At 37.3% G+C, this 16,931-nt stretch overlaps 3 protein-coding genes across 3 annotated transcripts; 1 reads left to right on the forward strand and 2 right to left on the reverse strand.

The window, feature by feature from the left end:
• Positions 1-3,552: 3,552 nt before the first annotated feature.
• LOC125212051 (GATA transcription factor 5-like) lies at positions 3,553-5,013 on the reverse strand. The gene is made up of 3 exons (XM_048112083.1): positions 4,870-5,013; positions 4,494-4,784; positions 3,553-4,404 (listed from the first exon to the last, which is right to left on the reverse strand). The coding sequence occupies exons 1-3, from the start codon at positions 4,972-4,974 to the stop codon at positions 3,763-3,765; spliced, it is 1,038 nt and encodes a 345-aa protein (XP_047968040.1). The 5' UTR covers positions 4,975-5,013; the 3' UTR covers positions 3,553-3,762.
• Positions 5,014-12,466: 7,453 nt separating this feature from the next.
• Positions 12,467-13,123, forward strand: LOC125215555. The gene has a single exon (XM_048116999.1). It carries the CDS (start codon positions 12,506-12,508, stop codon positions 12,959-12,961), a length of 456 nt encoding a protein of 151 aa, XP_047972956.1. The 5' UTR covers positions 12,467-12,505; the 3' UTR covers positions 12,962-13,123.
• A 170-nt stretch (positions 13,124-13,293) lies between these two features.
• Positions 13,294-16,931, reverse strand: LOC125212944 (probable methyltransferase PMT27). Its single transcript, XM_048113256.1, has 8 exons — positions 15,573-16,931; positions 15,340-15,489; positions 14,979-15,249; positions 14,779-14,889; positions 14,500-14,674; positions 14,139-14,411; positions 13,833-14,027; positions 13,294-13,755 (listed from the first exon to the last, which is right to left on the reverse strand). Exons 1-8 carry the CDS (start codon positions 16,929-16,931, stop codon positions 13,539-13,541), a joined length of 2,751 nt encoding a protein of 916 aa, XP_047969213.1. The 3' UTR covers positions 13,294-13,538.

A 16,931-nucleotide genomic window follows, 5' to 3' on the forward strand; every position in this document is an offset into this window, starting at 1 on the left:
ATATAACTAAAAATTAGTTTATCTGAAAAAAATTAGGTTTATTTATATAGTTAATTAAAATATATGGATGCATATATAGTACATGGAAAATGCATAATATTGTGGTCATATATTTATGATTTGTGTATAATTGTTTTACTTTTTTGGAACCATAAATGTAATTAGTGCATACTTTAATTCAAATTTTAAAAACAATAAAAAAAAAAGTTCAAATATAAAAATAAAAAATAAGGTTAAAGGCCAATAAGTCTTTTTAACTTATCTACTTACTATATTTATTATTTTAATATATAATTAATACATCAAATTATTAATATAACCTTATTTTGGTTGTACAAAATTTGATTGTTTATCATCACTCGATTGAAATAATGATAAAAACGAAAAAGTAATTGAATGTATTAATAGTTGTTTTTTAGAAATTAAACACATCTTTTCTATGAGAAAAGAAATACTCTATTTTAATATATTGAAAATATATAAAAATAAGACTCACATCGATTAACATTTTAATTATTATTTAAATTTTGGGTCAATCACAAATAAGACATCTAATATTGAACCTGGTGACTACTTCCTTTGTTCCATAAAAGTGGAGACATTTTTATTCGGCATGCAAATTTAAAAAAAATGTGTAATATATTAAATAAAAGGATAATAAATATGACTGGTGAAAAAGTAGAGATAATAAAGTAAGAGAGAGTGAAGAGGAAAATTACTCCACTACTATAAAATATACTAAAATGACAAATGATTTCACTTTTAATAGAACAGAGTGAGTACTTGTTATTCACATGACTTCATTCACAGATGAGACACCCAATTTCAAACTTATACAATAGAGAGCAGTTACAATATCTCATGTGACGTGAATAGAATATATATAAGTCATAACATTTGAATTTTACACAACTTTCAAACTTCCCACCCATTATAGTTAGAATTCAAATATTAACGTTGCATATCAAAAAAACAAAAAAATAATTGCTTGAAAGTGAGAGGCGCCATTGACGAGATTCCGACCACTAAATAAATTAGTATTTAAAAATTTTGTAATATCCAAAATGCTAATTATTTTAACTATAAAATTTTAAACAACTAGATTGACTGGACTTGGTTGAATTATTGAATATTGGGCGGGAGTTGAGATCGTTGGGTCATGTGCAAAGCACGTGAGTAGCGTAGAGTGCACATTTAATCATACCACCCATTTTACTATCCTTTATTTTCGATTATTTAATTTCACCAACATCTAAACCTTTGACTTCAGACACATTAATCATTGTTTACGATTTAATTAATCACAGACGGCGTAAGTATATTTGTTTTAGACAATGATCATATCCCACATTTGGCATCGCCTGCTGATTACTTTAGATTATCCAGTGATTAATTTTTTAATAACAATTAATTATCTAGGACTGTTTTTCGACTTGGGTAGACACCCGTACTTAATAAGGGGTACCAAAATTAATTAATATCCCTTCCGTCTATGATTTATAACAATGTTCAGATTTGTTGCTAAGTTTTAAAAAATATTAGAAATTGAAATTTAGTTAAATATATAGTATTGGAGTGTGCGGTCAACTTACCTAAATTAGAAAGAAAAATATAACTAGTAATTATAAACATACTAAAATATCAGTGTAACTAGTAATTATAAACATACTATAATATCAAACTGAGACATTTTATTACGAACATATAGAATATTAAGGTATCCAAAAACATGACGAACACACGTGCAAATATCTAGAGAGACAACTCATTTATTTGTATTTAGTACGTTGCCTACGTCCACCTCAATATTCATGTTTTGTCGCAATTCAAACCGTCATTCTTAAGAGCGTTGTCCCTTTTTTCGGTGTCATTAATATTCATCTCGTCAAAAAACATAGGTCGTGAAGGTATTGCAGTGTTGAGGGAGGTGCAACTGTCGTGGATGGCAACAAGGATATTCCGAATTGAAAAAATAACTATTATTTTTTAATACACATTTATTTTATTTTATTTTATTTTATTTTATTGTATAAGTGGTGGTCGATTAAAAGATGTTGCAATTCTTTTAGTTGAAATCCTAATATATATAGCCTGTTAGTTACTATTAATGTTGGTGAACCTAATGAATAATGTTATTAACCCCTAAAAATAAAATCATGAGAGGATCCCACTGACCTATCAGTAATTTCTCTTTGCTGCAATTCTAACACTCTTTACCTTTTTCTTGTCTTTTCCTTTGAACTATAAAAAATCCCTCTCAGGCTCTCACTGACAAAAGAAAATAAAATTTACTAAAATTAAAAAGAAAATAAAATGAAATTGGATTGAAGCCACACTCATGAGCCAGACAATCACATACACAATATATATGTATACATATGCAATACATCGAAAATTTAACTTGATATTTTAAATTTAATATATTTTGATTCCTTGCAGAAAGTGTACATCCTATTGTCCAACAAAACCTGGTCCACATTTAACATCCACAGTTTTAATTTAACACCATGTTTGGACATCCCCAAAACCAACATTCGTAAGTATTGATCACCGGGCGACATTTTTGGTTTTTTTCACCTGGCCCGCCTTTAAATTTATGATAATTCAATCTCTAATAGTAATTCCCCAAACACCCCCTTATTCTATTTCAGTTCAAATCTTGAATTTAGTAATCTTTGATTGATAATTTCAAATATTCGATATAAGTAATGCCAAAAAAACTTTCATCTTAATTCAAGATTGTCCTCTCCCAACTACTTCAAGGGACACCAATTCAACCTCCTAGAATATGTCTGGATTGTTGGTCATCCCAAAAGTAATTTCTCATACTTCTCTATCATGTGATAGAAACTATACATTGACATGACATAAATTTGTTGAGATTGATTGATAGTCAGTTCGGTTGTCTTGTGTACTCCTAACGAGAGATTATGTTTATTCTTATCTCTTGTTCGGTTGTCCTTTTTTCGAAGCTCAGTTCACGACATGTCTCTACAGTGTCAAGATTACTTCGTCTTACCAGACATGTCCGTAAATCAGAATAGAGAATTGTAATAAAAGAAGGGAAATTTTGACCCATGATGGTGTGTGTATATAGGATGATGGGTAATGATTTGAGAGAGAGAAGAGGAGTAAGTGTGAGGATATGAAATTGAGAAAGGTGAGGAATGCAAAATGCTTAGGAATCACGCCATCACCATTTTGTTTCCCCACCCAACCCATGTGAACTATCTTTGTTAGCTTGTGGCGTGCACCCCCTTATTATCTCATTACCTTTTGCTTTTCAACTCCCTCCCATTTTTACTACTTTTTCTGCCTAATTAATCATCTTTTTCTTCACATTTAAATCTTAATACTACTATTACTTCCATTTCATTGATTACAATTTCATACTACATCTTCGAATTAGTAGCTATATAGGTAGGGCTACAACTACTAGAAGTGGGCCACAAAGCAAGCAATAGAAGTCACACCTTTCTCTATTTAATGTGCATGTTTTTCCAAAATGAATTGCATATATTTGCGGATATGAAATTTAAAAAGAACCCCAAATAACGCAATTAAGGCCTTGATTGGAATTACATTAAAACATAAAACTTTAAAGTCTCTCCTAATCAGTTACATTGCCATGTAACCTACCTCACCAAACCATGGGTCCATAAAAAGAATATACACTAATCAAACCGGGACTAGTTAACCCGAACCGGGTCTTGAAATCCTACCTTAATCCTTAAAACTGATTTTTTTTTTCCTTTCCTATCTTCAAAAATTGGGAGCCGGCTGAACTGGGCCCGCGGGCTCGGTCTCCGACTCCTTTTTGCGCCGCATCTCGAGAACTTTCCGGTGGTTGTTCGAGTGCATCTCGACCGAGAACGTCGGGCTGCAAGCGGGCCGGTACTCGGGCAGGAGCCGGCCCGACTTGTACCTCACCCCACAAGCATTGCAAAGAGTCTTCGACCCGAGCGGGCCGGCCCGCCACTGCGGCGTCTTGGTAACGCCGCAATGGCTGCACCTCCTCGGCTGGGCGGCGGCGGCGACGCCGCCGTCGGCCGGTTTCTTCCTCTGCTTCTTAACGGCTAGTTTGCCTAAAAAGGACTCGCCGGTCTGGCTCTGGACCACCCACGGGTGGTTCGGAGGCGAAAACGACGTCGTCGAGGAGGACGAGGACGAGGAGGAGGTCGAGGACTCGGTGAATGAAGGCGACAAAACGGGCCAAATGCGAACCCCAGTTCGGGCCCTCTTGGTTCGGGCCTTGGTTTGTACTGGAGTGCTGAAACAGAGCTGTTCGCCGGCGGCGGCCTCTTTCTCCGCCGGCTTCGGCGGCAGTTTTCCGGTGAGTGAGTAGTCGGAAAATGAGTCCTCCACAAAATGAGACAGCCATTCCAAGCTCTCCAACCCCTCCACCTGCAAAAAGACTCCATCTTTTTCAGTTTCATTTTTCGAGAAACGTTTTTTTCCCAAAATTAAACCGAAAAATTGAAACTTTCACTCACTGGAAGGCTCAATTCACTCTCCGGGAGAGACCCAAAATCGCCATTGGTCGAAACGGGGCTATTTTCCGGCGCCGGCGCCGGCGTCAGCTTCTCTTCCAAAACAGAGGAGGCAGTCTTGCTCTGGTCCTGTTCCTTCTCCTCCGGTTCTTCCAGTTGCTGCTGCTCCTCCTTCACTTCTTCAAATTCGTTAGAGAAGTCGAGGAGTTCGTCGACGAACAAGTCTTCGTCGGCGAAGGCGGCGGTTTTGAGCATCTCTGGTGCAAAGGCGTCTATGAAAGCGCACTCCATTTCCTGCAAACATAAATAGAGAAGCAAATTAAGCTAATTTAAACACGAAATTTGTTGGGGAAAAGAAAAAGGAGGAGGAAAAAGGCACCTGGAGACGAGGCGAAGAAGGGTAGAGGAGAACAGGGGATAAAGAGGAAGGGGGAAAAGGGTTGAGTGTGTAGAGAAAAGGGTGGTGGTGAGTTCGGTAAAGCATTGAATGAGAGAGAATTGAAGAGAGAGAAAAATAGGGTAAAAGTGTCACACACCTAATATACGATATCTTAAAATTAACAAAAATTATTAATTATAACGAGCCATTTCTACTTTCAAAAATACCCCCGTCAGAATCATGAAAATCCGAGTAGAAAATGTGGAAAAACTGCGTGGAAAATGAGTCTCATCTCATTATGGCATGTTTGGTAGAGGTGATAACTCATTTAGGGATGAAAATTCATAAATTAAAATGTTTTTGTTTATAGATTTTCATTCTTAAATGAGTTATCATCCCTACCGAACATGGCCTTAAAGTATACGATATCTTAGGTGGTATTCGGTTTGCAAGATAAAATAATACCAAGATACATGATTATCTCATGATTATCCATCTAAGATTTAGTCGTGGGGTTAATCTCATGAACCAAAAACATTACAAATTTAATCTCGGATACAATCTTACAAACCGAACACACCATTAAAGTATTGTTCGTGGAGATTTTTTCAAAATTAGAAAGTGCATATTTTTGTGGACGGACTAAAAGGGAAATTGTACGTATTTTTGTGGGATGGAGGTAGTATTTATTAAAGAGAAAATAGTGCTGTTTCTCTGATTTATAAACTTTATATTGTTTGTTTCTGACTTTTTCTGTGGATTGTGAGATTCTCACTGTTGTAATTTTTATTATATCTTATTTGTAATTTTTTCTTACTGTTTAAGAAATGTGGTAGATTTTATTATCTTTGAGATTGTGGAGATTTAATTTTTCTTACTGTTTAAGAAATGTGGTAGATTGGAATTACGGTTTCAGTTGCTGAATTAATGCCTTTTTTCGACGTAAGAAAAATTGAATATTAATACCGATATTTGAAAGCAAAGATGTCGATATATTTTAAATATAAATGACATAATCTCACTCCTTCGATGGGCTACATGTGGAATTTGGAATTTTATTCAAATTCGATGTATATATGACATGAACTTTCATTTTGGCGTAACATCCTACTTATAGATGATAAAAAAAAAAAATGTATAAAAATGTATAATTACAAAAATTGTAAAAGCTTGTGGAGAGATTGCGGCATTATAAGAATCATGTGACAATAATTAATTATACATTCTGTTATGTTCAATTTTGAATGTCATCTCTATATCCTATAGTATAATTTTTGGATTTCATCTTTTTATTACTATATTTTAGAAAAAAGTTAGTAGAACGCATAATTTCTCCAAAAATAACTACTCTTTTGGGAGGGAAAATGGAATTATAGGCTTGAATTTTGAAGAAAATATCCAAAAAGGATTGGGACCAATTTGTTGACTAATTTACAAAGTAGTTCAGCATCATCATAGTGCTGTGCTGCTTTTCCCGCTCTTCGTCTTTTAACTTAAATCCAATTTCCCACATTGATTTCATCTATATTAATACTACCATAGAGAGATAACCAATAACCAAATTATGCAAAAATTACCCAAAATTTCCTCTCCACGGCCTAATCAATCTGAGTGATTATTAACTAGGTGGAGTTGTTGTGACAGCTAAAAAGTTGATCCAAAATTAACTTTAATTATAGTAGTAACTGTTTTCCTACACGAATTTGATTTCATTAATGAATATGTGATCTAATCTTGCCTATCTTAGGGTGCATTATGTGTATAATTCAAACATAATTAAGTATCACATACTGTTGCGCCACATGATTTTCAACTTTCATTTGAATTATATGATGCATTGGAGTTTGTTATAGAGCTTTTTGAATGTGTACACTGCCAAGAATTTATGGTTAATCAAGGCATACAGGTACAATGAAGTAAAAAAATAAAGTCAGCAACCTAATTCAAGTGAGTATATAATAAATTTGTTGGTAAATTCATGAGGCCTGGGCTTAGAGCATCCGCAATGGTCGGCTAGCGACCGGCTAGCCGATTCGTCGCGCTTAGCCGATCGGCTAGCCGAACCATTGCAATCGGCCAAATTGCGAAATCGGCGAGCGCATCGGCGTGGGCTGGCTGATCACGCTTGCCGCTTAGCCGATCCGATTGGCCGATCGGCTAGCCGCCATTTGCAGTAGGCCCGATCGGCTAGCGATCGGCCAGCGGTGTTTTCCGATTTTTTTTTTTTTTTTTTTTTTTTTAAATCATATATAAACGCGATTTTCGTTTCATTTTCATTTGCACCACTTGTTTTAACGAGTTTTCTCTCTCTCTAACTTCTCTGATTCAAGAGCATCATCGAGCGATGGATCACGCGGGTGGTAGCGGTAGCGGTAGTGGTGGGGATCCCGAGGAGTACGAACGGAGGATGAACGAGGCTATGGAGGTCTACATGAACCGCGGGATGGAGCGGTACATGCGTATGGTGGAACAGCAGGCGATACCTCGCCCTCCTCCACCAGTTGTCCACCACCGAGCAGTGATTGATCGGGATCACGTAGCTGCACATCAGCGGCTGTACGAGGACTACTTTGCAGAGTACCCGCGGCTTTCCGCCAACATGTTCCGGCGGCGTTTCAGAATGCGTCGCATGGAGTTGTTTATGCGCATCGTTAGGGCATTGGAGCGCCAATATATGTGTTTCCGCTTCAGGCACGATGCGGCTGGCACACCCGGCCACACCCCTATCCAAAAGTGCACGGCGGCAATCAGGCAGCTGGCCTACGGAGGCGCGGGCAGACATGTGGGACGAGTACCTCCACATCGGTGAGTCGTCGGCACTTCAAATGTCTGAAGCGAGTTCTGTGCAGGCGTGGATCGCATTTTCTTGCAGGGAGCCAACATCTTCAAGCCCTACTCCCGAAGACTGCCGAATTTGACGCGTACGTGCACGGAGTAGCATTTCGGGGTTCCCCTGATGTTAGGCAGAAGATGGGACTCGTATGCATCGGGAGGAAGAACCGTCCGAAGTCAAAGAACCCCACGATAATCCTCGAGGTCGTAGCTGATTACCGGCTGTGGATCCGGCATGCGTATTTTGGGGTAGCCGGGTCGAACAACGACCTCAACGTCCCGAACTCGTCTCCCCTCTTCAACGAGAAGTGCCGGGGCGTCGGTCCAGCCGTCTCATTCGTGGCCAACGGCAACCGGCATGATATGGGCTACTACTTGGCGGATGGGATATACCCTCGGTGGCCGGTCTTTGTGAAGACGATCCGGCAAACAAGTGATGAAAAGAAGGCCTACTTTGCGCAACGACGGGAGTCGGCGCGCAAGGACGTAGAGTGCGCATTTGGTGTGCTCCGGTCTCGATGGGCGGCAATCAAGGGCCCAACGCGTTTGTGGGATGTCGGATGCGTTTCCGAGATAATGTACGCCCTGCATTATCCTGCACAACATGATCGTCGAAGACGAAGGCGTACAACCGACTAGTTGGGTCGGTGACGATGAAGCCGGTCCAAGCCACGGAACGGCCACCCCTAGTGTACGACAGGGGGTACCCCTCGATGAAGCCGGCCGACTCAAGGAATTTGCCGGCATGCACCAAGTGGATGCTCATATTCAACTCCAAAAGGATATAATTGAAGAGTTGTGGGCACGGAGGACTGCACGACGATAGTTTTTTTTCTTTACTATGCATGTACTTTTTTTTTATCTATGTAACTTTTTAAAATGCAATTAATGAATTTTCCCGTACACGTGTCTAAATTTAATTCCGTATTTTAATCGTAATTTTAATTCCGTAAATGTAGTATATTTTGAATTGTTTTTATTGCGGCTGGCCTATGGCTGGCCTAAATCTGACGTGGCAGGTGGTTTTTTTAGTGTTGCTGACGTGGCAGAGGAGAGAATGGCTGGCCTATGGCTGACCTAAGCACCATCGCGGATGCTCTTATAATGCAATAGCATGTTACTTCTTTATTGCATTGGAATTTGTAAGTAGACAATTTCAGCATAAAATTTAAACTCACAAATTGAACCGAACAAATCGTTGCAAATTGAGAGTTAGAATAAATTTTTTTTATCATCTCGACATCATAACTAAGCTATTTGGGTAGGTCAAAACGAATCAACATGCTATTAAGGCTGACCCGAGCAAGTTGTGAGTCGACTCAACGGAGTTGGGATCGAGTTTTTTTGCTTTAAACATGAGATAAATACTATCCCCATCTTAAAAATAGTACTCAAACTTTTGAAAAAAATTAATATAAAATTGATAATGCAAGAGATAGTTAGAAAAAAAAAGTGAATGGAGTATTATTAAAGGAGAATGAGTTTGATCTCATTACGATTTTTTTTTTCAAATATAAAAAATTTCTAATTATAAAGGACATACCAAAGAAAATGGTTTCTATTCTTAAATAACAAATATATTATGAAGTACAAGTATCATATCTACATCCATAAGTAAACTAAATCTAATAAGGCCATTATAATTTATTATCCTATCTAAACAATCAATTAATTTGGAATTTTGGTTATAGCTAAAAGCTTGAAAGAGTATCGTAGTCATGAGGATGGAACCTAGGGCTTTGATATGAATACATTCTTTCATTACTCAAGTTCTAATGGAGGTCAAAAGGATAGATCCTAGAGCTTTGATTTCAATAACTATTATGTTCGATCATTACTCAAGTTCTACTAAGATGATCACTTGACTGACCTAAAACTTCTCCAAAATCACATAAGTTTCAGATTGTTTACTAACCAAAGTAATCACCAAAGTCCAAACTACTAAAATACACAGTATGATAAAAGCCCTCATGTTAAATTTCAAGCCTTTAAATAAAATTGACTTATCAGTTACTTTATAAGGGAGGTAATCAAATGCAAATTCTAAATATTGTACAAACTCCAAACTATGATCTGGATCATTAGAACATGTCAACAAATGACAAAATAACAGCAACAAAAAATATCAACACAATGTCAACGATTAATGTTGTGTTGACATTTTTTATTACTGTTATTTTGTCATCTGTTAACATTTTATCACTATAGAAAAAGAGTAAACATTTATTTTGTTCTAGAACTCTGCTAAGGTATTAATTTTGTTTTATAATATCTGAAAATATTTTCTGAGATCCATTAACTTTTGTGTAATATCGTTTAATCCATCTTTTCATTGTTTGGAACTTTTTTTTGACAAAAAACCCTCAAGCCCATGAATGGCATTTCAATGTGCTTTCTCTCTCTTCTTCATAAAAATATTTGATTATCTTTAATTCTTCTTTGCCATTTCTTCCTTCCTTTTCTCACTTCTTTCCCCCTTTTTCACTCTGTTTTTTTTCTCTCCATTTTCTTCATCTATTTTAATATGAAGTAACAATATACATAGAAATGAATGAATATGTAATTAATTTAAAACGAGAGATTTCATAATATGAGATTAAATTCCCAAGCCTTTTGAGTTTTGGGATTAAATTTGCACGCATTTTAAAATGTGGGATCAAGACATGTAAATTTTTCATTTTAAAGGATTTTACATTTTTCTCTTATTTTCTCTTCCTTTTTATTCTTTCCCCCATAAAATGCATGAATGGACCAAACTACCCAACGAAAAATTCCACGAGGCAAGTGAACTTTTCATGTTAGGGAATATTTACATTTTTCCTATTTTTTTCTCTTCTTTTCTTTTTCTTTGCCCGCAAAATACAAGAATTGGCCAAATTACACAACAACAAAAATTCAGTTTTTAATTCTTTTTTCAATCACAAAATACAAGAATAGACCAAACTACCCAATCAAAAATATCAGTTTTCTAAAACTAAATTCTCCCATTAGGTAGTTTGGTCCATTCTTGATTTTGTGAGGGAAGAGAATAAAAAAAAGGAGGAAAATTCTTTAAAATAAAAAAATTCATGCCTCAAACCTATATTTTATCCTCCAAAATACCCTTCATGAAATCTCTCAATTTAAAACTGCCTTCTAAGATGCCTAAAATACCCTTCATGGGCTTAAAGATATTTTCCTCCACAATTCAAAACAGTGAAAAACTAACTCAAACGATGTTACATCGAATTTAATGAATTTAAGATGATATTTTCAAATGTACTAAAATTGATATTTTGATAAAATTGATGGACCAAAAGTGTAAGTATTTCCTACGTAGAAAAACCAACCGAAATCGAGGACTGAATTGAAAAGGTTCTGGGGAGTACTACTCACTCCGTTCCATCACAATGGAGTCATTTTATCATTTTGGTAGTTCTATAGTAGTGGAGTCATTTCATTTTGAGTGAACTACAAAAATGGGCCCTAGACTATGGGATTATCTCATAAATGGTCCCTGGACTTTAAAAATATCATCAGCAGTCCCTAGACTAAGGGTTAATATAAAAAACGGTCATTTTGCACTGTTTTGAGACAAAAATGTCCTTTTGAGGGGTTTTGGGGGTTTGGGCAATTTGGTCTTTTTACACTTTTAACATTTTAAATCTGATATTATTTTAAAATTATCATTCTTCTTCCCTTTTGTCATCCTTCACTTTGTTTTTTTATTTCAATATTAGATTTAATTTATAAAATTAAATTTTAAATTTTGATTTTTAAATATCAATAAATTTTTTAAATTAAAACTATTAATTCATGGACACTATAAATATTGATTAAAACTATTAATTTTTGTTATTTAATATAATATTCAGCTGAATTGAAGAAGTACAAAAAAACTATATTGATCATGATAGAAAAATAAGAGCTATTCTATTTAGCCTCCGTTCGGTTGTTATAATTGCTTGTGATAAAATATTATGAAGTTGACTAAAAATTTTATATAGGAGTATTTTTGTTGAAATTTTCTAGTAATTTTGATTGTTTTCAAATTAATATACGAAAATTATATTAGTCTTACATTAGATGCATATTTATTTCAGAATAAATCGTGTTATATGATCTATTTATGATTAAAGCTATTTAATATTGATTAACACTAAGGCGTTGTCATATCTTATTGATTAAATATTAGACACTGTCAAATATTGATTATGCTATTAATTTTTGTTATTTAATAATTTTTATAATTAAAAAAATTCATTGATATTTAAAAACTGAAATTTAATATTTAATTTTGTAAAAGTCTAATATTGAAATAAAGAAACAAAGTGAAAGATGACAAAAGGGAAGAAGAATGATAATTTTGAAATAATATCAAATTTAGTACGTAACTGAAATCATATCAGATTTAAAATGTTAAAAGTGTGAAAAGACCAAATTGCTCAAACTCCCCAAAACCCCTCGAAAAGGGCGTTTTCATCTCGAAACAGTGCAAAAGCAGCGTTTATGATATTAACCCTTAGTCCAGGGACTACTGGTGATATTTTTAACATCTAGGGACCATTTATAAGATAATCCCATAGTCCATGGACCATTTTTGCAGTTTTCTTTCATTTTTTTAGTAAAAGTCACTTATCTTTTTATTTTATATATTACACATATTTTTCTAAATGTGTCGAAAAGAAATGTCGTGGAATGGAACAGTATAAAATTAGGCAGTTTTTTGGTATTGAAAAAATAAATAAAATAAATATAGTACTATTGTCGACAGAGTGATGGAACAACACCCGTGATTGGTCAAAATTGGTTTGTATAATTGGAGATGGCATTTCTGTACACTCAAACACATCATTATTCCTCTTCTTCGTCCCCACCACCAACCGCCAATCTCCTCCGCCAGAATGTTCTTCGCCGCCATGATCTCACCATGCCTCTAATCGATCTCACCCTCCGTCGCATAACCGCCAATCGGAGCAATTTCAGATTCAATCAAGCCACAGAATCCTTCTCAATCGCAGGACAACACACCTTCGCAAATAACCCCGCGATGGCCGACGAAACGAGCACCAAGGATTCCTCGCAGTGGAAGGCCGATACGAGCGTCGGTAAAAGCACAGAGGAGAAGGAGAAGACGCCGGAAAAGTCAACCCCCGTCGTTCCTCCGCCGGAGAAGCCGTTGCCGGGGGATTGCTGCGGCAGCGGATGCGTGAGGTGCGTGTGGGATGTGTACTACGAGGAGCTGGAGGATTACAACAAGCTTCAGAAGGCTGATTCTTAGATTTCGTGACAGGTTCGCTGGATTAGTGTTGATTAGATTTGTTTTCCGAATTGTTCGATTCGATTGAATGGTGATTGATGAGAGTCTGGTTTTGAATGTTTTGGACCTTGCTATGGGATTCAAATCCCTAATTATGATGATGAAAAATTGGTTTGGAGTTCATTTCTCGTTTGCGGGTGATTTATGACACCGAGTTAAATTCAATTTAGGAGTTCTTCGTTTATCAAGAGAATCTAAGTTATTTGGAATCATAAAAAAGTTGCAGAATTAATAAGAACTAAAATTGGTCATGAAGCACAAATTGATTAACGGCTCTTTCTCTTCAAGGTGAAACATATAATAAAGTAAGTTTTGGAATTGTATCATCAAAAAGTAGCATGTTAAACCTGTCTCGAAATTATGAATATAAACCTCACTGATTTTGTTGTGTTTTGGGAGATGATTCAGAGACCACTACCCCCAAGAATGAAATGATTCAGACCCACAGTTGTATTGGGATCTTTTCCTCAGAGGGAGGTTCCTGCCCCCTCTAGATTCTCAGCTGTCGTGGTATCTTTGATGCTATTTTTCCTCCCAATTAAGATGAATCTGCAAAACTAGTTGGCCGCCAATCGGATTTCTGAGCACTGAGTATCCCTTCTTGGTTCTTTGAATGGTTTAGGAAGACTTCCCAATGGAGAGACTTGAGAAAGTCTACTACTTCTGCAACTGTGCTAGATTCATCGCGCATGATTAATTTGCCTCCTGGTCTAAGTAATCTGTCAATCTCTGCCATGGCAAACTCCAGTTTACACCTAGAAATGACTCCATCGTTCAGTATTCTTAGCCTGCATAAATAGAAGTACGAACTGCTAGGATGAATTAGAAGTACCTCTTTTTGAGATTTGAGAACAGATGATCTGCATGTAGGAGATCATAGGTCCTGGGATATGAGCTGAATGATTCACACCAATCATGATATATACCAAAAAGGCCTCGTTCGTAGATTATGGGAAGTGTATCTGGAGAATCTACATTCACCACATTCAAAACCCACAAGTTTTGGTCCTTCAGTGCTGCAGCAAATCTGCAAGCCATTTTTTCTTGGTCAGTTTTTCCATGTTGACCCTTCAATACAAATATTATAGCCTTAGAATATTTTATATTTTGTGTGAAGCAGCTATATTTAATTATTTACCCTCCGTAGACTGCTCTCAAGTCCATCACATTTCTTACTTCAGACCATTTAATACCCAAATCATTCATGTACATGGTGCTGACCACCTTTTGCCAGTGTTCATAGTCTGATACAAAGTCATCTGGTGCTGGTTTTCCATAAATTCCCATCTTTGATTTGTTAAGCCAGTATGGTGGTGTCTGCAGTCGCTCAGGCCACTCTTCTGGCCATTGTGAGCCTCTCTCGTTTTCTTGGGTAGGTATCTGGTGCATGCATGACTGCAAAGGTATGTACCTGAAAAATATCATTCTACTTGCAATCACACTCCATTATTATTTTCTTAGTAAATGTATAGGAATATCAGATTATTTTTTCTACTCACCATGCTGCATTAGGGTCGTCATCAGTTTTGCACATCAAGGGTTCCTTTTGCTTTCTGCGATTATAGCAATCATTTGAATCTGGTTTCTGGTAGATAGCAGCACCAATAGAATTAATTTTGTCCTTTTTTATTGTTACGAGCTCCCAACACATGGAAACTGTTAGGCGAGACATTTCTACATAGGGAAAAACCAAAGATAATAATTGAATATGATTCATGAGAATATGTTTTGAAGTTTGTAATTTGTAAGTGCATCCTAATTTAGGATAGCAGATCTACCTTTCCATATCTGTACATCTTCTTCTAGCTTTTGGTACACTGGAGTTGCTGACCACACAAAGTACCCTCCAGGGCGTAGTACTCTGTTTAACTCCAGAAGTAGAGAACCACCTTCAGTTTAGATACCAAATTTTAAGCCATGACTGGAGCATGATAGAATTATTGTAAAAAATAAATGACAAGCATAGTTGAAAATTAACCATCCACATGCCAAGGGACTCTGCAACGTGCACAATGCACAACGTCAAATACTCTACTAGGAAATGGCAATCTCTGAGATCCCATGACTGCAGATATTGCTGGTATGCCCCTTTCAAGGGCAAATTGAACTTGGGCCTCATGTTCATCTTTTGGGGCAAAAGACATTGTAAGAACATCTCTGTCAAACAGATAGCCTCCAAAGCTAGCTACTCCACAGCCAACATCCAACACTACGCGGCTGTGTTTTCCCCATGCAATATCAGGCACTGCCTATACAAGATTGTGTATATCAGCTTCATTATGATTAATCATGACTTTTTAAGTTGCATTGCGTTTATGCTAGTTCATGAAATCTTTTACCTCCTGTATAAAATCAATGTAATGCAGGGCTCCGTGAATAAATTGAGTTCCACCACCTGGGAAAGTGAGGAACTCCCCAGTCACCTTTACCCAGTTCTGATGCCCCTTGTATTCTGCCAGTGATGTGTGAGGTATATTGTTGTACCATATCTGCATCACTTATACTTCCAAAATGAGGAGCAATAGCAGAGACGATTTCATGATTTTTTTATTGTTATTTAGATGATCATTACCTTATCTCTACTTTGAGGCCAGTCGATCCTTTTCTTATACCCCTTTGGCAGGGGAACCAAGCAAGTAGGAGCGTCGGTTGGGCAATGCCTCTCGCGATGCTCATGGTGCGCCCTGCTGTGTATATTTGCTACAACTTTCTCGTTGTCCAAACAAGGTATGTAGTCTGCACCCGCTGTCACATTGCACAGCAGCCATGTGTATCCATGGTTGTTATTATCTTTGCCATTTGGTCCTCCGTTTCGTCTCTCCTTTTGATTCTCAGACTGGTTTGCTTGAGTAGTCCAAGAGTTCTTCGACTCAGTAGATTCTTTGGGTATCTCAATGCTGTCATCACTTGAAGTTGAAGCCTCATTGTTCTTGTTGGAGGTCTCTTCATTCATTTTCTCGCTTACTGGTTTTACCTTGCCCGTGTCTTCATCCAAAGAATCATGCTCAACTTCTTCAGATGTTGTCTGTGCTTTAGGCTTATCTGTTTCCTCGGAACTACTGCCATCTTGATGCAAATGTATGGGCGCCTCGTCGTGTTGGGTTTGAGCATGACTTGTTGCTCCTTTAGGATCTGTCGACTTTGCTTCTTTCCCTTCTTGTTGCTTCTGTTGTTCTTCTCCCTGTTGATGTTCGTCTATTCGCCTCTGCTGATCTTCATCTGTTATTTCATTCCCTGCGGTGTTTGAACCTTGAGATTCCGATCCACCTTCAGCCGATACATCCTCTGCACCGTGGTTCCCATCATCAGTTTCCGTTTTGGTTTCAGAACGTGGATTTTCTTGAATTATCTCTTCTTTTTGAGTCATGGAACTTTCTTCCGAGGTTTGATTCTCGAGCGCTTCTTGCTTCTCTTGCTCCTCCACGGCATCGCTTTTATCCCGTGATTCTTTGGTGTCCTGATGATCCACCTGATCACCAGTCTGCGCCTCGTCATTTTCAATCTTCGTCTCTGGCTCGATCACCACTTCTTCATTACTTTCAACCTTCGCCTCTGGCTCAATCACTGCTGCTTCATGATTTTCAGCCTTCGTCTCTGGTTCGATCACTGCTACTTCGTCATTTTGAATCTTCCTCTCTGGTTCGATCGCTGCCACTTCATCGTTTTCAACCTTGGTCTCTGGCTCGTTCTGGCGAGTTTGTGGGAGCGCGCTGGAGTGATGGTGAGTATGGCCGATGGAGGATAAACGGGTGGGAGTTTTTTCTGGTTTGGCTGGCGCGGTGGGCTGCTGCGACGGTGCGAAGGAATGGAAGGTGAGGATGAGCCATAGACCTAATACAGATAATCCAACAAAGGCTACGATTGAGGATGCTGCGGAATAACTAGATGTTGCTGAGGGTCGTTTTGTGCCGCGAGCTTTCACTAAGGCCAT

This window comes from Salvia hispanica, chromosome 3, assembly GCF_023119035.1.
Source record: "Salvia hispanica cultivar TCC Black 2014 chromosome 3, UniMelb_Shisp_WGS_1.0, whole genome shotgun sequence".
Taxonomy (NCBI): Eukaryota; Viridiplantae; Streptophyta; class Magnoliopsida; order Lamiales; family Lamiaceae; genus Salvia; species Salvia hispanica.

Bases quoted from the DNA above. Each gene is read 5' to 3' on its own strand.
- LOC125215555 (XM_048116999.1), top strand. From the start codon at position 12,506: ATGGCATTTCTGTACACTCAAACACATCATTATTCCTCTTCTTCGTCC.
- LOC125212051 (XM_048112083.1), bottom strand. From the start codon at position 4,974: ATGCTTTACCGAACTCACCACCACCCTTTTCTCTACACACTCAACCCT. The intron at 4,785-4,869 runs GTGCCTTTTTCC...TTATGTTTGCAG, and splicing joins CTTCTTCGCCTCGTCTCCAG to GAAATGGAGTGCGCTTTCAT. The intron at 4,405-4,493 runs GTGAGTGAAAGT...GTCTTTTTGCAG, and splicing joins AGAGTGAATTGAGCCTTCCA to GTGGAGGGGTTGGAGAGCTT.
- LOC125212944 (XM_048113256.1), bottom strand. From the start codon at position 16,931: ATGGCCTTAGTGAAAGCTCGCGGCACAAAACGACCCTCAGCAACATCT. The intron at 15,490-15,572 runs GTAATGATCATC...TAAGTGATGCAG, and splicing joins GGCCTCAAAGTAGAGATAAG to ATATGGTACAACAATATACC. The intron at 14,412-14,499 runs GTGAGTAGAAAA...GATATTTTTCAG, and splicing joins GACGACCCTAATGCAGCATG to GTACATACCTTTGCAGTCAT.